We start from the raw sequence: 22,941 nt of genomic DNA on the forward strand, positions 1-22,941 counted from the left end.
ATAATTATGACTGAATAATAAGAAATGTAACAGGATGACCAAGTATTGTTTTCACATAGATGCAAAGATTGTTTTCATTTCTTTGTCTAAGTAAAGACGGGAGCAGAGTACCTGTAGAGGGCTCTGCCAGCTTCTACAGCCATCCAATCAATGGCAAAGTCCATCTGCCTGACAAAAGGAGACATCCGGATTGCAACTGTGTGGGCTGCACTCAGCACCACGCTGGGCTGCTCCCTCATGATCCTGCAGGGGGAAGCATATAACAGAAAGAGTGAGAACAAATACTGAATAATTCACACTGGAATATGGTCAGAAGTAGAGAGAGATAACTCAAAACTGGGAGATTACTTTAGAAAATAATACTAAAAGTTTACTTTTTTATATTTTAAGCTTTCATATTCTCTGGATGTATGTATGAATTTCACAAGCTGGCTTTTTCTTATTTATTCAGGTGATACAAGCTTTGTGTAAATGTGTATGCATGTTTGTTTTTGTTTTTGTTTTTAACTCAATATAAAATTAACAGATGCTAAAACTAAGGGTATTTCTCCCATATTTTTATTGTATTTTAATTAGTTTTTATTTGTTTCAGATGGTTTACAAAAATGTCGTTTTTAAATTAACCTCCTGGGACCTGACATCTGCATATGGGGACATCACATTTTGGGTTGTCTAGACCACAATACTAAATTTTGCTCTTTCAAATGGCTTTCAAACGGGCTGTATTGCTCAAAGAGGCACAATTGTTGTTTCTCATTTTGCTTTTGTGTTTTGCTGCTGTGTTCAGACACCAAATAAAGAGTTTTGCACATTATTACTCAATTGTGACTTAATAGTTTTCTATCGAACACTAAAAAGCCAAATAGCAAAGAGAAATTAAAAATGCATGCCATGAAAGAGTTCAGGTCTTAGGAGGTTAATTTATTTTTTAAAATGTAATTTAGAATAACCTTAAATATAAGTGAAAGTGACCTAAAGTTATTTGCATCTCTTGCACTTAAAAGTTTATCCGCACTAAAGCCGTAAGACTCACTCATAGAATTCAGACTTTGAGATCTTCAAATAAGTACAGTCTCGTACAGCCTTGATGGTAAATATAAGGGGTTCTCCAGTGAGTACAGCAAGCTGGCCCACCATCTCTCCCGGATGGGTGACAAACAGACAGACATCCTCCTGCTTGCCGATCATCCGCTGGTAGACGTGCAGACAACCAGACAGGACAAAGTGCAAACTCACGTCCTTTTGAAGTGAAAATAGGACGGAGGAAAAAAGAAATACAAAGACAAAAATAACTTTTACTGCTGCAGTAATGTACTTTCTTTCTTTACTACATCTAATCTATTTCTGCTTTATTAATGCAATTAAAAGAGTAATTTGTAAGTTTTCAAAAGGTCGTAGGGTTTCAGAATGTGTAAAATACCTGGTCTCCCTGTCTTGCTAACACAGCTCCTGCTTTTGCATGGTGCAGAGTCACTCTGCTGTTTAACAGAGATGGGTCCTGCATAACAAAAGGCAGAAAGCAAAGCAAAAATCAAAAATTTATTGAGCAGTGACAAACAATAAAGCTAAGTGGAAAAAGACAGTGGATGAAATGCTTTTACTCCACTTTGTTGAGCCTCGGAGGAAGATCGTGCTGCAGGCAATGATTTATTTCTTCACTCACACTTTGATCTAGTTACACAAATTTATTTTAAAAGTTTAAATGTAGCAACACCTGCACAGAGGCACAGATTGCATCAAGTGAATTACACAACCCCCTAAAGCACCACTGAACTCTTGCGTTTATTTTTTGTCATCACAGACTCAGTAACTTTTTCTTTTTCTAAAGCAACAGTCAATCATAAGGAAACCTATTTGCTTGCATTATTTGTCAAAACAAATTGTTCGTCGTATTATGATCACAGCCTGTAGGAGTTTAAACCGGCAAAGAACAACAGCAAAATACTATCCTTGAACAATCAAAAAAAGTAAAACGAACCTCAATCCTCATAAGCTTCAGGACCTCCTTCTGACCTTCCTCAAAGAGAGCGGCACTGGATCGATTTGACACGGGTGTAAAAATGTTGTCCACAACTGGCTCTTCCTCTGGATACAGATAGATTCCTGAAGGAACTTCATCTACTGTCACCTTCCTCTCACGCTGTTCCTGTGATATGGACTGTAATAATGTAATAGAATAATCATAATGTAATATGCATACTTTGCCAATTTATAATAGGTGTTCCTGCTGTTAAATCAGGAATTCTAATTCTAAAAAACGTTATCAGAGATGCAGCACTACTCTTTTTCCACACTTTCTCAAATATCTTATATTTAGCTTATCTTTAAATATTTTTGGCTTATGAATCATATACTAAATTACTTCTTTGTTATTCATTAACTGTGGCCTATACTATTCTCCATTCTAAAATACTTCTGTTTTCTTTAAGTAATTAACCAATGTAATGTATACATATAAGGAGGGTTTATATCTTTTCTCATTTTTGTCCTGAGAGTCTGCAGTGTACTGACCCGAGTATAAGTGGGTGGAGTGTTGCTTTCCTCTGCCGAGACAGAAATCCGTCCTCTTTCATACGCCATGTCAAAGTCTGATCTTAGACTTTTCTGTACACCTGTTTAAAAGGTCAACATTTAAGTGGTTTAATTATTCTTAGGTTGATCTATGTTTAAAAAGAACAAATGAAAATGTGATGGCGCAAGCAAAAGGCAAAATATATTGTCATTTTTTTAAAAGGTTTTGCCTGCTTATTTACCTGCACTGTTAAAATACATTTCTTACAAATACAAGTGTTTCTAAAACAGTAACATTAACAACTGGTCATATATGTTAAAGTGGGCAATAGGCAAACTTTTTAATATGAGCAGTATACATTAGGTGTGCATAGCATATTGTAGATGGATGAGCTGAACGGTTTGTGGTATCAGTGTAACACTTCGGCTACCCATTCTCTGCTGGCTTCTCAGTAATCATTCTACATTAAAACATGTTTAAAATATCACACTGCACTGGAAGAAAGTGTCTGACTTTCAGCAAAACTAAAGAACAGTAAGACAATATAATCTGTCAGTACAAGAGAAAGATCCCTCACCAGCAATGTCTACAGGCATTGAGATTGTCCTGCTAAGAGTTGGCACTGTTCCATCCTTCCCTTGTTCTCCTGTTGTGAAAAATAAATACGATTTAAAGCATTTCTAAGTCACCCCAAAGCAAAGATAGCACCGGAGAAGACATATGCAGGGTTCATACGCATTTTTCGGGGTCAAATTCAAGCACTTTTAAGCACTTTCAAGGTCCATTTTCAAGCTTTTCCAGCACATAGCCAAAAAAAACCAAACAATTTATGTTTCACTTTGCATCACCTCAGTAAGAGGTAAAATGTAGGGGCGGGGTCACACATTGAAACAGACTGACATGCAGAGGTGCGAGGCAGCCCAGGCAGGGAAATTTTACTTTGCGACTCCTTTTATTTCTCTATCTGATAAGAAAACTATTCGGTCAGATAGTTATTTGTGGTGAATGAAATACAGTTTCAAGCACGTTTAAGCACCACATCTGAAATTCAAGCACTTTTCGTACCTTGAAAAGGCAATATTAAAATTTATGAATTTTCAAGGATTTCAGCCACCCATACAAACCCTGCATATGAAGCTTTAAAGCAACTCTGTACACCTCAACTAAGATTCAGCTTCTCTAACACTGTGAGTTACTTAATCTGTATGCTGACACCCTACCTGGAGTTTCACCTTTAACGGCTGCTTCTCGGTGCTCCTCAGGTACCGTCAGGCTGCCAAAGCGTTTGCCATGGCGTACAGGACTGGTGCGAGTAGGGTGGGGTGACTGCGGTGGCAGACGTGAGGGATGCATTTCCTGTAAAAACAAGTAATGTATGGATGAGAGTGAGGTAGATGATTAATTTGAGTGTGTGTTCACAAGGTGGAAAGTACAGTATGATATTAGTATTTACGCACTGAAATCATGATAACAGCAGGATGTGTATGAGGACTATGAGGTCCAGGTCACAAGGGTTACAGCACTTGTGAATCTATGTTACCGGTAACTTTACTGGTTGAGTGATAACTATCATATTACAGGAATTCTGTGGACTATTTAAAAGCATTTGAATGGGCAAACACACATTACTCCTCGTCTTAAATATTTATATTGGCTTACATTTGATCTCAGGACTAACACCATTCTTAACTCTTTGATGAATATAATTGGGGTTTTTTAAGGCAATTAATCAGTTTAAGACTTTCTTTCAAACTGGTGCCTTGATAAGATGAACTCACATGACTGAAGAGCTCATTGGTCAGCCCCAGATAGTTGTGCAGGGCTAGCACTGTTACTCTTTGGAGACGAACCATGATAATCTGAAATGGCACAACAGAAAGCTAGTCATTTCAAGCATGAAAGGAAAACAATTAGTTTACAGACGTCAAGCCAGAAATACAGTGTGTGGAAAACGAATCCATAAATACGACTCTAATTTTAAGCACATCTACAAAAAAACCCACAAACACTGAGGAATAATAATCATTATACAACTCACCTGTACTACTCGCACTAGACTCTCGGGATATTTCTCAAATATAGACAGGAAGGCTTCTACAGGCAAACGGAGAACAGTGGAAACCTCTGCAGCCCGAGCTGACACTGTTCTATAAGGCTTCTGGTGGCCCTGCACACAAATATCCAAAAGAATACTTAACATTTTCTCAGTCTATCTGTACTTACAGAAGCTCTACAGGTGGGATGTTTCTAATTAGCAGTTTATTTGTTTTTATATGGAATGACCCCAAAACATTACTTAATTTCAATCAACACAGATTGAATTGGTTAAGGAGTTATTTAGAAAATAGGTCGCAATATGTATATTATCTCGGCAATACCTCTGAAAGATTGAAGATTGTATGTGGTGTTCCTCAAGGTTCTATTTTGGGACCTAAACTTTTTAATTTATATATTAATGATATCTGTGATGTATCAAAAAGGTTAAATTTTATTTTATTTGCAGATGACACAAATTTTTATTGCTCAGGAGAGAATGTGAAAGATTTGGTTGAAATTATGATTTATGAGATGTTAAGATTGGAAAAAATGGTTTGATGTAAATAAATTATCTTTGAATCTGACAAAAACGAACTTCATGATATTTGGCAATCGTGTAAAGGAGGATGAAGTCATTATGTCCATTAATGGAGAATTGATTGAAAAAGTTACTGAATTTCGCTTTTTGGGTGTAATAGTAGATGAAAATTTGACGTGGAAATCACATATTGAGTATATTAGAAAGAAGATGGTTAAAAACATTTATATTTTGGGAAATATAAGAGATTTATTAGACTACAAAACAATGCGCATTTTATATTTTTCATTGTTTTTCTCATACTTTAGTTACTGTGTGGAAGTTTGGGGGAATACATATGAGAATACTATAAAACCTCTAAACGTATTACAGAAGAAAGTGATACGAATGATTCATAACGTTAGAGAACATACAAATAAATTATTTATAAAATTGAAATTATTAAAATTAGGAGATTTAGTGAAATTACGAACACTATTAATTATGTTTAAGGCTAAAAATAATATTTTGCCTTTTAAGTTTCAAAGATTATTTTTAATGTGTTCGGGGGGAGAAGACAGCAGAAGGAAATTTTATTTTAAGCATCAGCTAGCTAGGACTACACAAAGATTAATGAGTCCAACGGTTAGGGGTATACGACTGTGGAACTCTCTTCATTATAATTTAAAGAATTGTATAAATTTACATTGTTTTAAAAAGTGTTACATGTCTAAAACGATAACTCAATATGAAGAACGTGAATGAAATTGGAGTTAACTGAAAAAGGATCCATTATTTTTTGCATCATTTTATTTTATTTACTTATCTTTTCTCCTTGTTACTATGTGGAGTGGTATATTCCGATCTGTTTGGTTTGCGTTAGGACCGGAGATAAATGTTAGTTTGTTCCTTGCTTTTTGGTGCCCACTTGCAATATAAGTTGGATTGTAGATGGGGGCAGGGTTTAATAAGAACATTTTCTTCTTCCTGCTCCTTTTCACACATGGTTGCAGTGCTTTACTGATAGAAAGTGTGGTTAGTTTGTCTGAAAGAACTAACTGTGGAAACTGTTGTACCAAGTGTGAATTAAATAAATAAGTGAAATGAAATGAAATTCAGAAATGAAAAAAAAAAAAGAAAAGAAAAGAAATGAATGCTGGGTTTAAACCAAATAATTACTTTAGAGTGTTGTGTCATCCAGTGTGAAACGGTTAACTGAGTCAGCAGGTGAATGTGCTGTAGTATGTAGGTGTGGGCCAACACAATGACACAAAGTCATGTTATCTTATTTAGCGCTGTGTAAATGACTGTTATGAGAACTGGCAGGGTCTGTATAAGTAGGTGTGGCACAAAGCCTTTATGTGCGGTAAGAAATAGGTGTGACCTACTGTGATGACATCCAGAATGCTCAGGAGGCTATGCACACTGTCTCCTGGGTAAACCTCTTTCACCACATTTTCTTTGCCATCCTGGAAGACAGGAGTAACGCATTCATATCTATGTAAACAATTAAGTTGTTTTCTAAGAACTTATACTCAAGTTCAGCTTGAGTGTGTACATAAAGATTCACACAATCAATATACATATAGATGTACACAATCAAGTATCAATATAGATAAAGCCTGCACTAACATCTCCCTCAGGACTTAAAACTTGGTAAATATATCCTTTTTTTCTTTCTTTTTTTCTTCCCATTTAAAAGGTAAATATATCCAAACACTAACACTGGCTAAAGGAGACATGATTAGCTACAATTTTTTTTAAAGCCAGTGTTCTTGTGGGTAAGCACCTTGGTAAACCACTTTGCTGCTTGCATAAGTTTGCACAAAGTATTTGTGCAAACTTACAAAACATACAATAAACTATAGTCATAATTAAAAACAACAGTTCATTGCATAAAATTCAGAGGTAAGCATGATTAAAGGGACACGGAGCCTGCATACCGTTCCAGTAAGGCACAATTCTAGTTTTCCATCCTGAACAACATAGATGCTGCTGTCGGGCTGACCTGGCCTGAAGACATACTCCCCTTGTTGGAACTGCAAAAACACCATGTGTTTGCACAACTCCAAGAAGAGTGGCTTCTCAAAGTGACCCAGCACCCTGTATGAAAGGACAAAAGGGAAGCTTGGGGGTTAGGAATTACACTCATTGCAAACAGCTGCAAACACTTGGTTTGTACAAAGGGCAATTAAAATGGTCTTTCTGCTTAGTTGTGGATTTATATATTATAAAAAATATGCAGAGGTGAATTAAATATTATAATACAGTATATGACACGAGAATTTATCAGTTGATGGTTCAATAACAGCAGGTACAAGGCACTTTTTATAGTAATGTAAAGATCCTACAGTATTCTTGAGAAAACCCCAACAAATCAAATTAAGCAACCCCCTATGAGCAAAACTGTGCTTAGGGAGGACCAAGCACCTGGATCTATGTACTCTGGACTACAGAACACAATCACACAGACATTAAACCTACCGGACATTTTTAAGCATGTAGAGCACCTCAGAGGGGAGGTGGGAATTGGCCACATCAAATTCAGTGAGGTCTGCCTCCAGCACTGAGGGAGGGGGCTCCTTAGCCTGAAGGATGGGAACCTCCTTTTTAAAGCGCAGGATCCTACACAAGTCACATGCAGGAAGATAATAAGAAGGAAATAAGAGGAAAGCAACTGCCACATAAAGAATGTTAGTACAATCAAAATAGCGTATGCTTGATGAAAGTTAGCATTCAGATGTACTTTTTGGCAATGTTGAGCATCTTCTGCTTCTTCTTTAGGCGTGGCCGTGAAGAAGAGGATGTACCCACAAGGGACGAGGTAGACTGGGAGACCTGATGAAACATAGTTTTGTTTAAATATTACTCTTTCCTTAAAAAAACAAAAAAAAAGTACTATACACTGAAACACTACGAGAATGACGTGTTTCTGTGTGTGAGAGCCAGCTAGAGCTTTTATACAGCCTGACTCACTTTACGCATGATCTTTCGCCCATAGAACATCACTTTGTCTCTCTTGCGGAAGCGGTATTTGGGAGCCTCCTGAGCTTCTAAGTCTGTTAAACATAATAAATGACATTACCACAGGTATACACACTACTGACTTCATGACTATCCTTATGCGTTTTAGATGTACAATGAGAAATGCATTTCAGCAACTACTGACTTCGAAGCTTGATCCTCCGCAAGATGAAGAAGATCAGGATGGCGATGAGGACTATGGCGATACCTGCACCAATTACCATCCCCACCATCTGAATAAAGAGGAACCAAAGAGGGAGAACGTCAGTGGTATACATTATAGTATTTACAACAGTAAAGCATTTATTTACTTGGATATTTTAATATTAAAGATATTACCCAAGTAATATTTTAGTTAAAGTATTTGTGTTTTCTAAAAAGAAAAAAAAAAAACTAAGTTGAGGCCATTAAAAACAAATAATTTTATTTTCAGTTTTTAATTATTTGTTCATTGTCATCAAGGTACATATATTACCAGCAGTAAACATGGTTACACCTACTTGAGATGTATTAGGTAGTTTCTGTTAGTTTTCCAATTTATTTCCAAGTGTATAAATCTACAGTTCCCTTACCTGTGTGACAAATTGGCTGTTGAATGAGACTTACTAAGACATGAAATCAAACTGGATGCTCACCATGCTTGTTTGTAGTTCCTCCTCCACAAAAGTCTTGATGTTATCAAACCCGTCCTAATGTAACAAGAGAAGACACAAACAGTACAGTCAATCAGAAAATGAAAAACAAAACAAAATAAAAAATGTTTTAGGTATTGGTCCCAACCAACTACCGGCCAATAACCTGCCTCAGTACCACATGGAAGCTCCTTTTAGGCATCATAGTGGCTAATATGAACAGGCATGTGGCTAAATATATGAGAGGGGCACAGAAAAGAATTGGCAAGAATACCACAGGGGCGAAACACCAGCTACTGGTAGAAAGAACAGTTGCTTGCGATTGCAAGACCAGACTGACCAACCTGTGGACCACCTGGATTGACTACAAGAAGGCCTATGACTCAATGCCCCACAACTGGATCCTGGAAACCTAGAGCTGTACAAGATCAACAGGTTCCCAAGAGTCTTCCTCGGGAACTAATGGGGGATATGGATACCGACTATGGAACAGGGGAATTGTAAGCCACCTCCTCCTCACCTACATTGATGACATCAAACTGCATACCCACAGGCAAATGGAAGCCATGAGAAGGATGGTAGGAAAACCACAACTAAAAAATACCTGCAGAGAGTAAGGCAGGTCCGGAGGAGTCAGCTGAATGGGAAGAAGAAGATCCAGGCAATCAACACCTACATCCTGCTAGAGATTAGATATCCTGCTAGGATACTAAGCTGGCCAAAAGAGGAGACAGAAGCCATGGACATCAAGATAAGGAAGCTCGTTAGTATGCATGGAGGGTTTCACCCCAAATCCAGCACCCTGAGAGTTTATGCTATGCAAAAAAAAAAAGGCTGGGGACTAGTGAGCTTCAGAACCACTGTCCAGGATGAGACAACAAACATCCATGATGACTGCCTGCTTAGTAAATACCTCAGTCAGCAGAAACACAAGAAAGAAGAGGAGCAAGGACAAGAACCATGATGGAAGGACCGGCCCCTGGACAGTATATGCCACCGGCAAATAGATGAAGCAGCTGGCATCCAGCAATCCTACCAGTGGCTAGACAGAGCTGGACTGAAAGACAGCATGGAGGCACTAATCATGGCAGCACAGGAACAAGCTCTCAGGACAAGATCCATAAAAGCTGGGGTCTATCCCACCAGGTAAGACAACAGGTGCAAGCTGTGTAAAGATGCCCCTGACAATCCAGCATATAACAGCAGGGTGCAAAATGCTAGCAGGTAGGGCATACGTGGAACATCATAACCAAGTGGCGAGATGGGATTTTAAATTTTTTTTTTTTTTTTAAATCATCTCCTAGTATGAAGCCCGGGCCTGCAGGCTTCAGTTCTGAAGTGCACTGGAATGTGAGAATGCGGAATTTGTCCTTGAGGAAGGACTGCCTAATGCACATGAAACAACAGTCAAAGGAGATGAGAACGCAGCAACTCATCTGATCCTCTTCACACTTTGCCCTTACCATGTTTCACATAGTTACAAACTGATTACCACACAGAGTTTCACAGTTTTGGATACTATTAATAGACTCAGGATTTCATATATAAAATTATTGGGCTCACAGGCAATATATTTTGGCTTTTCTTTCAACTAAGGAAATCTTTATTACTTAAATTAAGTAATATCAAACTCAGCACTTACTTTTGAAATAAAGACTGTCAGTTCAAAGACTTTGAAAAGAGTGCAAAGATCTTGTGGCCAAGACAAGCTTCTTTATGTGTCTTTATGTGTGTGTGTCACTAACAATCCATCAGATACCATATTGCAAGAGTAAGAGTAATAGGTGCTGTCTGACAGCCAGACAGTAAGACTGCATGTCCGTTATCAGTCATTATTGATTACCGTATGTTTAGCTCAGGGTTATTAAGCAGTAAATGTCTTAAGCTGGACACGTCACTTGACACTCACTGATAGTGGAAATTAGAGACGGTAAGTGCATGGACAGCATGTGCACATGGAAATGCACTACACCTGCAGACTTAGAATAAGAGTTCAAAATATAGTTCAGAAATCAGTGAGTTGAGTGTGGAAAGTGTACATGCATGTGCATTTGTCTCAAAATGACAACTAGGACAAATCTGTCACTGTGCATGCATGAAAAACCATATTCAGCTTAGTCTACACACTCTAAAGCTAACTTTGTTTCAAATGAAAGCTCAAATTGTGCACCATTAGGGTGGTCAAAAATGACCAAGCTACAGACAGACAAACTGGTGATGGCTAACCAACGAGACATATTAGTGGTGGACAAGCAGATGGCTCTAGTGATGTAAACGTAGTCTACACACTCTCAAGCTAACTTTGTTTAAAATGAAAGCTCAAATTCTGCACTAGCTGAGAAGTTTTAAATGGACACTTGTTTCAAGGTCTCTTTCTAAAACCTACAAGTCAGCTTTTCATATTTTTGTAAGCACAAAGTTATGTGCTAATACAAGTCACCAGCACATCGTTTTCTACTGGCAGGTTGCTGTGGCTTATGTTAATAACCTTGAAGCCTGTTTCCACATTAGGATTGTGAAAGACTGCCCATCCGCTGGAGCAAGGACACGTATACAAATAAATACTGTAGTCAAAACCAACCTCTTGGCTGTGACCTTCACCCTCTTGTTCGGAGGTACTCTGTCCCATTGTAACCCTGTTTCTTCATAGAGATGGTCCATCAACAGCCACTGAGAACAAAGATAGATATGCATACTCAACAAAAAGCTATTTTGACATGGCACGGTATGAAAAACACAGGTACATACTTTCAAATTATGGAGAGGCAAATTCTATTTAGCTGCTTACTGTGATTTTTCCTGTTAACACAAGTCAAACATATCTTGAGCCAACATGTTTAGCAAAGCAAAGTAACTTGTTGAAAGTCAACATAAACCGTTCTTTGACATGTTACAGTTTGGTAGTCTATGCTGCCCAGCTGAGTGAGAAAACCACAGTTTGTACTACCAGGAGTATGAGTGTTACTATGGACGTGCATCCACACAAACAAATTAAATAGTTCACAGCTGCAGGAAAAAAAATAGTGGGGCAGAACGAGCAAATGTAGTTCAAAGACAAAGAAGTTGTTAGCACACACAGTTGCATAAGAGAAGAACATTTCTCAGTCCCTAACTAAAGTTTCTGGATTAGCTGTCTAACTGTATCTATTCTTCAAAAATCGCTTCAACTGCACAGAAGAAAAGGGATCCAAAAATTTGCATCCTACAACAGCATATTGCTGACATCACTGATCCAGGCCTTAGTTACACAGAAACACGGCAGGCTTGCTAGATAACAGATAAACGACTATACAGGTAGTAACTCATTACCCCCTTTTCACCTTTTTATTCTTCCCCTTCACTTCTTACGAGTGACTGCATAAGTGGAGAGGTTTTTTGTTGTTTTCTGTTTATTCTTTTGCACATACAATTTTCCTTTAACCACTGCCATTGTACACTGTAGTATTTTACCTCCCCAGAGAGATACACACTGAGCAGTAGGAGATGTACAAGTTTATCCAGGCACATACCACCTAACTGCCCACGTCTGCCAGAATACAGACAGATTCAGCTGACACAGGCATTTATTCTATAGCAAAAACAACAAGCTCACTGTCTACAGACAAATAAATAGCGAAGCTGACTGAGGTCAACCAATTACCCACTAACTCTAAAGCCTCGAGCAGAAAGTGATGCTGGAGGTTAAACAAGCAGATTCTATGTTTGCTAAGGGCATACAGATTAGGCTGCTGCACAAAGAGGAAGATGCCTATAAAGAAGCAAGCATCTTATGGCTAGGAAAAGACATTACAATAACAATGCTGACCCTTTTTTCTGTTTTATAAAATCTTTTGGTATTGGACAGTGGAAGTTACTGGAAGTTTTGATAAACGAAAAAGAAAAAAACTTTATATCTTAACAAATTATAAAATATATTGATAATTTTTAATGTGAATTATTCAGGACTATAAAAACAATTTTGAAATACCAAAGCCTTTTATCATTTTCCATAATAATAAAGAGCTGCAACAAATTTTGTTTATATTGAAACACTAGCATTAGTAAATCATTCTAACTGAGAATGACTGTTTTTTGTGTGTGTTTGTTTTGGATTCCTACTTGAAAAAATAAATAAATTAGACACTCAACACTAGGGATGGCACCGGTTCTGACATAAACTGTAGTAACCAGACTGAAAAGCAGCGCACATTTCAGTGCTTTATTTCGGTGCTTTTTTTCCCTGAGACATCATACACTTTGGATTCTAGCCATTCATTTTACCTTTCCGAGGATAGAAGGCGGGTCCAGGTACATACGTTCTTTTAGAGCAGAGCTACAGAATAAAAAGTCTGGCTGTACTTCACAGCAAAAGATGCAAACTCATCAGCCTGCAACAAGTGCTTTAAGGTGATACTGTCCAAAGGAGGTAACTCCTGGAATCTGATGAAACACCTGGCGACGCATAGCGTTTTTTTTTAAAAGCCGAGAAATGCACAGTATTTCATAGCTTGCTGCGAGACCTCACACTGAGCACATCTACTGCGGGTGTGGTGCCTGTTATTGGACCCGGAGTTAGCAACATCCCCCAAGAACCCAAAGAGGAGAGTCCTGGCCCCTAGCCCTGCCAGTGCAGCAGAAATGATGACGGATGATCATGGCAGCAGCAGCCGTTCTTCTCTGCGTGAGTAGCTTAATGTTGTTCGTGTGTAATTTACGTTGAGTAGGCTAACCATGTTATTACATTAATGCATGTAAGGTGAACTAGCAAACACTGTCGTAGTTACATGCGGTTGTCTTCTTGTTTGATGGCAGATACTCCCTTCACCCTGGCCAAAAAGGCTAAAATGACCAAAGAAAAAATAGGAAACAGCTAAATATGAGAGGTTTTTAGACAAAATTGGTGTTTTTTCCATTGATTAAGCACTGCTTCCAGCCAAGAGTGATGCCATATATGCCCTATAGCTGCAGAAAAGGCTAACATTGTTATCTTTTTACAAAAAAAAACAGCTAAACATGAGAGGTTTTTGGACAAAGTGTGTGTTCTCCATTCTTTAAGCACCGGTTCGAGCACCGTTTAAGCACCGGCACCGTTTCAAAAGTACCAGTTTGGTACTGGTATCGGATAAAACCTAAACGATACCCATCCCTACTCAACACACCTTTAAACTGAGTTTGGATTATATTTTTCTACAAATACTGACTGTTATAATTTGTGCAACATACAGCATGTCTCGATGTTACCAGCAATTGCCTAAAAGTTTAGACAGGATGTATACAACATAAACTGCAATCAGCAGCAGCTTTCTCCTGTGCGATTGGTGACTCGGAGAGAGATAGAGAGGCTGGACTGATGCATGGATGAAATTCAATCTGTGAAAAACAGAGTGGAGTGTTGTGTTACATGAAGTAACCCTGTGCATCATAAACAAAACCACAGAACAGCATGCTGCTGCAAAGGACCCACAGAGCTACAACACCGCATAGGAACATCTTTAGCATTTCCTACCAAAAGGCACAAATCTTGGATCCTGGCATTTATCTGGATGTTACTTTTACATATACCAGCCACCGAAACCTTGCTGCAGACCAAGTACACCCCCACGTGCCCTCCATACTGAAAACAACTACTCAAGAACTGGAGGAACACAACAAAGGATGCCATGGTAACCTGGCCTAATTTAAGAATGGACAAATAGGCGAGCTAAGAATGGACTGATAAAGTAGTCCCATGTGTTGCAAAATCTTTTTTCTGCCTCTGTTGAAGCAGCCAGTGTATCAAACCTTGCGTAAATCCAGACAAAATAAAAACTGAAACTTAGAGTTACACTTGACACTTCACTCAGCATAGTTTTAAAGTGTGGCAATAGCACCTTTAAGAAGAGTACAGGATGATAGACCCAAAGGAGATAGTATCCACCCTCTAGCCTCCAAGCAGTGCCCCTCTCCATGCAGCCCTACTCCTATTGTTCTCTAGGAACAATGAAGCCAGTGTTTAACCCACTATACACGATCTGACCTGGACTGACTGTTAACAGAGTACCGACTATACCATGAGATTCATGGTAACAATAACAACAGTTTGGGCTTTCAAGGTCTTGTGATGTGTATGGTTGGAAACTCTGACAGATAAAAAAAAGATTCCAAAGTGGACTGAACTATCACTCTGTATCTTAATGGTTAAATAGTGTATTTAAGACAGGTAAAGGGAAACAAAACAGTTCTTTTGTTGTTACTTTCAGCCCAAACTGGGATTTTTAAAAAAAAAATAAAATACAGGCAGCATAGAGCCCTAACACATGCAAACTGCAGCAAAGCAGTGACCAGCTAGTTATATTGTACCGATCTGTCCAGTGTTTTGCCTGTATTTGAGTATTAAAGCCCTTCTCGCACAAAATATACAGTTTAATATATTTAGGAAGTGTTCTGTTAAATTGTGGACATGCCAACCAGGTGCAGGAAAGCTACACGTGACTGTGAATTTTGTTCAAAAACTGTTCATCAGCTGCACGGGTTTATGTTCACATTAGCCTTATTGTGCTCTGTCCAGAGCCTGTAAACATAAATATCATATTAAATTACACTCCTGCTCTTCAAGGGGCGTCTTCTGACTACATCACTGCCCACTGTGTGAGGATGACATTAGCTCGTGTTTCCATCCAGCTAAAACTGCTCTCCATAATTTGCGCCCGACGCGGCGCTGGTTTGCTGACTCTGGTTATTTGGTTGCGTTGTAAACAGACCATGGTGGTGAGGATTCACCTTCAGTACATTAGAAAAAAGTGGAGTTTTTACAGTAAGCTTTACGACATTTAGGTAGCTAGTACACACCAGCAGATGGTGTTTTTATTTTTTTTTTATTTTGTCGCAGTAGTGTACCCTTAGCTAGCAAACACTCACATGAAACCAATCCCGAAGACGACAGTGGCTACATAGATTAGATTATAGTTAGGCCTCGTTTAGTTCTTTCAACTCGGAGAACCGTTTATTATTAGTATTAGTATTAGGACACAGCCGATAAGCTGGAAGTAGAAAAATCTTTGCTACCTTCAAGGCAGAGGGCAACTGACAGATTATTGTCACGGGATGTTAGCTAGCTGTCGTTACCGGTTTTCTCCGGCCATCATTAATGACTTGGGGGGTGCAAGAACTTCTAACCATCGTAAATACGATAACGGGCTTGGGTTTACAGTTCGTCTTTTTCTGACCTCCAAAAGAGCAATGTGACAGAGCTATAATATTAATATTAGTGACACAGTTGAAGAGCTATCTCCGGTTTTCACTACTATCATTAAGTAAAATTATACAGTCGTCTACTAAAACATATACCAAACTCATCTCTTTAAATAATATAGGTATAGAAGGATTTACCTAAGCTGATACACTCCGGTCAATCGTCACGTACAGTCAAGTGAAACACAACGGAAATCATCTTCAATGTAGCCCCTCCCCGTCTAAGTCCGCTAGACCTCCGTCCAATCAACATTGGAGATGTTGTCAAGTCGGCCCAATTAAAATACAAGACTGGGCGCTGGCCCAGATCTCCCGCCCACATTTATGTAAATAACAAAATCTGTGTCCAATGAGAATTTAGAATAACTAACCAGGCGACCCGTGATTGGATAATATTTGGAATGATTGACAATAAGACAACCATCACTCGCCTTTGCCGCGGGATACTGCTACACCTTTAAGAATGATAAAAGTGTTAATAAAACAATCAAACCTCAATTAGTTCCTCACATGTCCGTCACTTCCGTTACGTTTAAATCTGTCATTAGCTATATGTTATTTTCGGGAAATCGCTCTGTCTTGACATTAAAATATAGTACCTCGTCGAAACAAGACGGCCGTTATTTTCACCCAATACCTTTTACTGCAAGTAAAACTGAAGCAACGTTGCCCTCTCGTGGGAAGTGTAACAAAGTGCTACTTTAAGAGAGACAACTAAAATACACATCTTTTTTTCCACACACTAATAAAACAATGAAGACAACAAAGGTTCGCCCTTAGAATACATAATCTTTATTGTGAGGTCAGTGTCAAGTAATGAAGTTACAGCTCTGCAATGGGCTTATGGGGCCAGTACGGGTGTTTGACCTTGTCCAACTTTGTCTCGGGGAAGACGCTGTTGAGGTCCTCGATGGTCATCTGATCGAAGGGGATCATGTTCTTAAATTTAGCCAGCTGAAAACACACAAAGCAGAAAAGAAGTTTTTAAACACCATAACACACTCATGGTGCATTTGAGCAAATAAGCCAACTACTGTCTCACCTCTTCTTCATACTGAGCAATGCGGGCCTTGGATCCTTCAATGTAGGCTTGTGCAATTTTGTTCTGTTGGAGAAGAGTGAATTATGAATTTGAAAGAGCAAAAAGAAGAAGAAATTTGGGATGCAGCTCCCTCTGTTTTAAATGTCAATTTGTGTTTAAACAATTTTGTGACCTTTGGAAAATTCTTTGCACATTTACAATTCTGGCCGAAGGCGCGATATGGCAGCCTCGCTTCTGTCAGTCTGCCCAAGGGCAGCTGTGGCTACAACCGTAGCTTGCCTCCACCAGTGTGTGAATGTGAGAGTGAATGATTAGTGGCATTGTAAAGCGCTTTGGGTGCCTTGAAAAGCGCTATATAAATCCAATCCATTATTATTATTATTATTAAAATATGTACACATGGTATGGCTGCCAATTCTTCTTTCATCATTACAGTTTCCAGAAAAAAATGTTCTTACTTTCAAGCTAAACATGCAAATACATTAATTTGTTTGATCTCGCCACTTACAGCCTCAGCCTCCTGCGCATTGATGGTGCTTGTCTGTGTGTCAGTGGGCTCAGGAATCTGCAGTGCTTTAAACTGTGTAAAGGAAGCATAAAAAAGTAAAAGATAGAATTTAATAACACAGGGAATTTAAGCTCTACTTTTTGTGTCCCACTCAAAGCTAGTCTGAGACTGTCAAACTACACATAAAAATGGATAAGGTAAGGTATTTGGGTATATACTAAGGTATTTCAATTGCAGGATTATTTTGTGCCTGCAATTTGCTGACTCTGGTTATTTGGTTGCGTTGTAAACAGACCATGGTGGTTGTTTACAACGCAATGCTTGTTTCTGAGACCGGTTTTGAGTGGATTGTGCTGCAAACAAGGAACATGAGCTTTGGAGAAAAAAACAAAACAAAACAAAAAAAAAAAAACACTTTCTAAAAGTAGTGAGTCCTGACTCGTTTTCGTGATCTGTTAATTCAGTGTTATATGTAAAAGAAGGTTTTCAAAATACTCTATGCTGTGAAAAACCAAGTACACTATTGATTGAATAGCCTGTAGAGCCACCTTATTAGTAATAAGGTGAAGTAATCATTTTACATTTGTTAATGCATAATTCTCTTAATGTCCCACTGACAGCATTTTGATCATTTTGAGGTCTGTACTTAGACTGAGTCACTCCAAAGCCTTGATTTTTTTTTTTCAGATGGCCTCACGTTTGACTCCAGAATACTTTGGTAAACACTCAGTGACTGTAAGACATTCCGATCCTGTGGCACCAAAGCAAGTCCTTATCATTAGCCCTCCATAGTTGGTATGAGGCATTTGTGTTGATATGCTGTGTTTTGTTTTTGGTAAATGTGAAACTGTAAATTATGGCCAAACATCTCCACTTTGGTTTCCTCTGTATAAAAGGACAGGAGTCATGTGGTATGTTACGATGCAACTTTCCAAACTGAACTGTTCTTTTTAGAGAGAAGAGTTTTTCTCCTGGCAGCCTTTCCAAATAAACCATAGTTTTTTGGTCTTTTTCTAACTGTACTGTCATGAACTTTAACATGTAAACATGCTACTGAGGCATGTAGAGTCTGACATGTAGCTGTTGGGTTTTTTGCAGTTTCTCTAAGCACTGCACGCTCTGAACATAGAGTGAATTTGCTGGTCCACTCCTGTGAAGATAGTAGGATTGTGTTAATATGACACTGAAGTTTTAAAACTGTTAAAACTTCTGCTTTAATTGGGGTTTTGAAGATATGTGGCCACCAACCATGTGACTTAACTTGTGACAATGCAGAGTCAAGTAAATAAGGCTCCAATCACACAGATCTACAGACTGGTCTGCTAACCATTTGGCAAGCACCAGTGCCCTACCAGGAATAAGTGGTTGCTGGAAGTTGATGGCTGTCACCGGGAAAATGACTGTGCATGATGTATGAGAAATCTCAATCGAGGTGGTCACACTTGTTATTTGATTGGTTAATCAAGCGCATTTGATTATACTCAATAAATCTGTCAACAAAATATTTTCAGTGCAATCAAAATTTCTCCTGTGCAATAATTGAATATTTATTTTATTATTGTTTTTAAATATGTACCACTGACTTTATATTCATTTATTTATTATACTTGCCTCTTTTTAATCTTTGTACTGATGTTTTTTATGTCTTTATGTGATCTTGTGCAACGTAATTTTGTTCTGCATTGCGTCTTTGAGGTACTGCTAAGTGAAAGCAAATCTTGAATTAGCAGCACCTGACTGCCACTTACCCTCTTATTTTCAATGGAAGATGTAAGGGTGTACTTAATTTTTCACAGGGATTCATGTAGTTGTGTGAAAACTGATTTGATTTTACAGCCACTACAATGGGGCATTACAGGACAATCTTTCATAAAATGAAAACACAATTTTAATTATGTGAAAAATTTTCAGAGCAGCTAGACACAACATTAAAAATGCCACAAACAACTTTTTAAAAATGGCATTCTACACACGCTCTATTTGGTGCTTTAATATTGACTAATAACCTGCTGAGAAAAGCTCACCTTTTTCTCAAACTCATCAACCATCCCGGCTTTGGCCACTGCACTCCTGTAGAAGCTCCAGTCAATAGCCACAGGCTTTTCTGGCAAGGAGGCTAGCCTGGTAGGGAGGAGAAGAGCAAAAGAGAAACCCAAGTAGATGATATTTAAGGTGCAAAGAGCAAATAAAATGGACAACAGAACTGTTCACAAGTTGATACAAATGCAAAATTCAGTGATGATGCTTCTAGGAGACAAATTAATGCAACCGCCCACTTTAATTATTATGATGGTATAAATTAAAGTCTGCAAAGAATAATGTGACAGCTGCATAATTTTCTATTAAATCTCTAACATAAATTTATTCATTAAATTGATGTCATGCAGTTACTAAGGTGATGCTTTTTTTTCTCTGATGTTTTTTATAATCACTGGAAACCAAAATAATAACTGAGATTAAAATGAAATTATTCACCCAGGCCTTAGTCTGCAGGTTATACAAGATGACATGTCAACTTGATCAATCTGTTTTCTACTGGCTGGGTGACCCAGTCACTGTTATTGCTGCTCTCCATGTCATTAAGCCATGTCTTAAAAAGAGTTTCTTGTTCCAACACATTCCAACTCCTTAAGTCTCCCACAAACACGGCTCTCTCTACAACCACAAATAGAATGGAATTATGCAGGAAACATTGCAGTTTAAATAACACATCCCACTATACTACAGTCAGTTGTTTTGTACTACTGATACTTCCAGCATCAGTAGCGTACAATGTGTACAAGATGAGCCGTTCAAGCAGCAATAATTAAGATAAATATCTACCATTTTCTGTGTTCTCTTGAAAGCAGAAAACATCTTCTTTCTACTAAAGCTGCAGCGATTGATTGATTCGATTATAAAAAATTCTTGACAAACATTCGATGCTTCGTTTAACACTCTGTAGCGTGCTACTGTCGCCATGAAAAAGTGATGCATATTTGCCACTAAAAACATATTCAGAAGCTGCATGTGAATAAAAGGTTTGTCAACATTAAGCCCAGGTAGCCTCCAGTTTTAAACAAAAACACTGATAACACAATGGCAGCAGTGATGATGATGCTGGCCCAGCTTAAGGTGGAGCCAGAGTGTTTACGCACAGCTAAGAGGCGGAGCCGTTACCATTATGGTGAGCTCAGGTTTAGTGAAAGAAAACATGTTTTCTAACATCCAAAAGATCTGCACAGTTCCTGTGTTCACCCTTGAATCTTTTACTGGGAAAACCTAGCAGGAGTACTTCATCAAAGCATGTGATCAACAAACTCTGATGTTAAGAAAAGCCAAGTTTGCGGCTGCTCAATCCACAGACGTTTGTTTTACACTGGGAGAAATCTGCAGTAATCCTCCAGAAGTTGAATTAAAACAAACAGATGACCTGTTAACTTAATCTGATTATTGAGAGTTTACTTGATTGGGTAATCGACAGATTAGTCGATTGATAGCTGGAGCCTAATTTCCACACACTGGAGATGATGACGTATAACATAGTGAGAGGTGTATATCATACTTGGCAGAGATGCCATCACTGCGAGTCTTCAGTGCATTGAACATGCCACGCTGGTTGGGTGGAACTCGCTCGGCAAATGCCACCCAGTCAATGGCCTTCAGGGCAACACGACGGCCTGCCATCTCGACTGTCTGAAAACAGAAAGGACACATGTTTTTATTTATTTTAAGTATTGAATTAAAATGTCAACAATCATCTAGACAAATCTTGTCAACATGTGTTTTGGTCAATAATTAGTTTGTTTGTTGAGAAACAAACAGAAAACAGTAAAATTGTCTGTTGATGAGGAGGATACCTTCATGAATGGTTTGAGGCACCACAATGAGAAGACTACTTTTATTTTACAACTAGATTTCAAAACTTACGCAAGCATCATACAGAAAAATCATCTGAGAACCTTGCCTTTCACTCCTGCTGCCATCCTTCTGTCAAACATTACCACCAACCCTGCACACTTCTTCGCCTCTCTTGTACACTGTCTGTTGCTTTGGTTGGTTGACCCCAGGTATTTAAGATTCACCAATTCCTTAGACTAAAATCAGAATAAACTTAAATATGTAAGCCTAAAATTTTAATATACATTTCAAATGCATTTGCATCACGTAGGTTAAACATAAGGACAAATGAAAGGCATATTCCTCACACAAAAAATAAAGAATGAATGTATATCATTAAGGAACGAACGGGTATACAGTTATTTTCATGTTGCCTTAATTTATGCTTGCATACTGTGCGTGGCATTCAGTGTATAAAACCCGATTGAATTGAATATATAAAATATAAAATTGAGTGTCTAGTGATTGCAGCATTTGGAAAGACATTTGCGTTTACATAAAACTGACAGATGAGGAGTACCTTACATTGTTAAATGAAATAACTTTCAGACAGTAAATATATATTACATGTTCACTTTCAAGTTATTGAGAGTGGAGAGATATTTTGCTGTACGCCGAGATATGAATAAAATACTTCAACTCAATGTCCTCATTTCGCTGGACCCAGAGGTCCAGAGTTTCTCCTGGTCCTCTGGGTCACGGTCAGACAATATGAAGCTAAATAATTGTTGTGTCTTGATGAAATACACCCAAGTTATTCGTAGCGCGTTTTATATTTTTTAAAGATAGTTGCAGTGGCACCGTCCGTGACGTTTTGCTCAATTTAAACACTCAAAACCGGCCAAAGGTAGCTAACTCTGTTAGCTTGCTAGCCAAGGTCAGAGGACTCCGTCTATGACACCGGGACCTTGACAAAACACGAATGTGGCCGGTCAGGCTACTTTTCCATCTTCCATCCACCGACACATGCATGACCCCAACTAACCATTATTTAAGAAATTATTATCAGATATTCGTTCAATCAGTCACCCCTTCTCTGTACTCACCTCGCTGCAGTGTTGTCTGTGACAGGACGGACCAACGGAAGAGCCTTCTTCATCAGCGCCTTGAGCCGCAAATCGGCGCCACCGCCCTCTGCTGGACAGGCTGAGTAATCACAGCCTGTCTTCATGCGTTTCCTTTTCTTTCCTTTTTTTCATTTGCAAACTTTCGCAATTATGCGATCCAGCTTCTAGAAGCCAACTTCTAGAACTGTGGGCTTTAACAGTGAGTAATTATTAAATAAATAAACCCTAAATCTCACTAACTCTAAGCCTTTGGTTTCTGTTTCTTTTTTGTAAAAAAGAAAAGAAAAAAAAGAAAGAAGGAGGGTCTAACTAATTTAATTGAAGGGAGATTAACAAGAACAAATTAAAAATTGAAGAAAAGCGGGAACTTTTGAGGGTTTGGTTCAATTATGGGGGAAATGTGTCTATTAACTCTATATTCCAGGTAATTATATTGGCCTTAATAGTTTACCAGTGTCCCACAAGTGTAACCAGGCAATAAATGGAAACAATAAAATGCATCAATTCCAAAACC

General features: G+C 38.4%; 2 protein-coding genes across 4 annotated transcripts in view; both read right to left on the reverse strand.

Annotated features, from left to right (window-relative positions):
- Positions 1-16,184, reverse strand: part of pnpla6 (patatin-like phospholipase domain containing 6) — a 30,857-nt gene extending 14,673 nt beyond the window's left edge. For 2 of the 3 annotated variants that reach the window (XM_005931291.2, XM_005931292.2), the window contains exons 1-18: positions 16,070-16,184; positions 11,304-11,392; positions 8,726-8,779; positions 8,236-8,323; positions 8,043-8,125; positions 7,813-7,904; positions 7,551-7,691; positions 7,010-7,169; positions 6,455-6,535; positions 4,551-4,679; positions 4,291-4,371; positions 3,733-3,868; positions 3,090-3,158; positions 2,512-2,612; positions 1,979-2,158; positions 1,421-1,498; positions 1,034-1,239; positions 112-243 (exon numbers count right to left, since the gene is read on the reverse strand). In XM_005931291.2, the coding sequence (XP_005931353.1) occupies positions 112-243; positions 1,034-1,239; positions 1,421-1,498; positions 1,979-2,158; positions 2,512-2,612; positions 3,090-3,158; positions 3,733-3,868; positions 4,291-4,371; positions 4,551-4,679; positions 6,455-6,535; positions 7,010-7,169; positions 7,551-7,691; positions 7,813-7,904; positions 8,043-8,125; positions 8,236-8,323; positions 8,726-8,779; positions 11,304-11,351 (1,859 nt within the window). In that variant the 5' untranslated portion in view covers positions 11,352-11,392; positions 16,070-16,184. The remainder of the gene's footprint in view (positions 1-111; positions 244-1,033; positions 1,240-1,420; positions 1,499-1,978; positions 2,159-2,511; positions 2,613-3,089; positions 3,159-3,732; positions 3,869-4,290; positions 4,372-4,550; positions 4,680-6,454; positions 6,536-7,009; positions 7,170-7,550; positions 7,692-7,812; positions 7,905-8,042; positions 8,126-8,235; positions 8,324-8,725; positions 8,780-11,303; positions 11,393-16,069) is intronic. The other variant, XM_014336479.2, reaches the window with a different exon arrangement.
- Positions 16,185-16,700: 516 nt separating this feature from the next.
- LOC102296504 (ATP synthase subunit d, mitochondrial) lies at positions 16,701-22,469 on the reverse strand. Its single transcript, XM_005931287.2, has 6 exons — positions 22,407-22,469; positions 21,026-21,156; positions 19,506-19,602; positions 17,482-17,553; positions 16,974-17,036; positions 16,701-16,885 (listed from the first exon to the last, which is right to left on the reverse strand). The coding sequence occupies exons 2-6, from the start codon at positions 21,145-21,147 to the stop codon at positions 16,754-16,756; spliced, it is 486 nt and encodes a 161-aa protein (XP_005931349.1). The 5' UTR covers positions 21,148-21,156; positions 22,407-22,469; the 3' UTR covers positions 16,701-16,753.
- Between the last annotated feature and the right edge of the window lie 472 nt (positions 22,470-22,941).

Source organism: Haplochromis burtoni, unplaced genomic scaffold, assembly GCF_018398535.1.
Source record: "Haplochromis burtoni strain Fernald_Lab_line unplaced genomic scaffold, NCSU_Asbu1 Contig_140, whole genome shotgun sequence".
Lineage (NCBI taxonomy): Eukaryota > Metazoa > Chordata > Actinopteri > Cichliformes > Cichlidae > Haplochromis > Haplochromis burtoni.

What these genes read in the sequence shown, in the direction of transcription:
- LOC102296504 (XM_005931287.2), bottom strand. Translation starts at nt 21,147, where the DNA reads ATGGCAGGCCGTCGTGTTGCCCTGAAGGCCATTGACTGGGTGGCATTT. An exon ending in AGTGATGGCATCTCTGCCAA is followed by an intron (nt 19,603 to 21,025) that starts GTATGATATACA and finishes CCTCCCTACCAG; the next exon opens with GCTAGCCTCCTTGCCAGAAA. An exon ending in TTGCTCAGTATGAAGAAGAG is followed by an intron (nt 16,886 to 16,973) that starts GTGAGACAGTAG and finishes GTGTGTTTTCAG; the next exon opens with CTGGCTAAATTTAAGAACAT.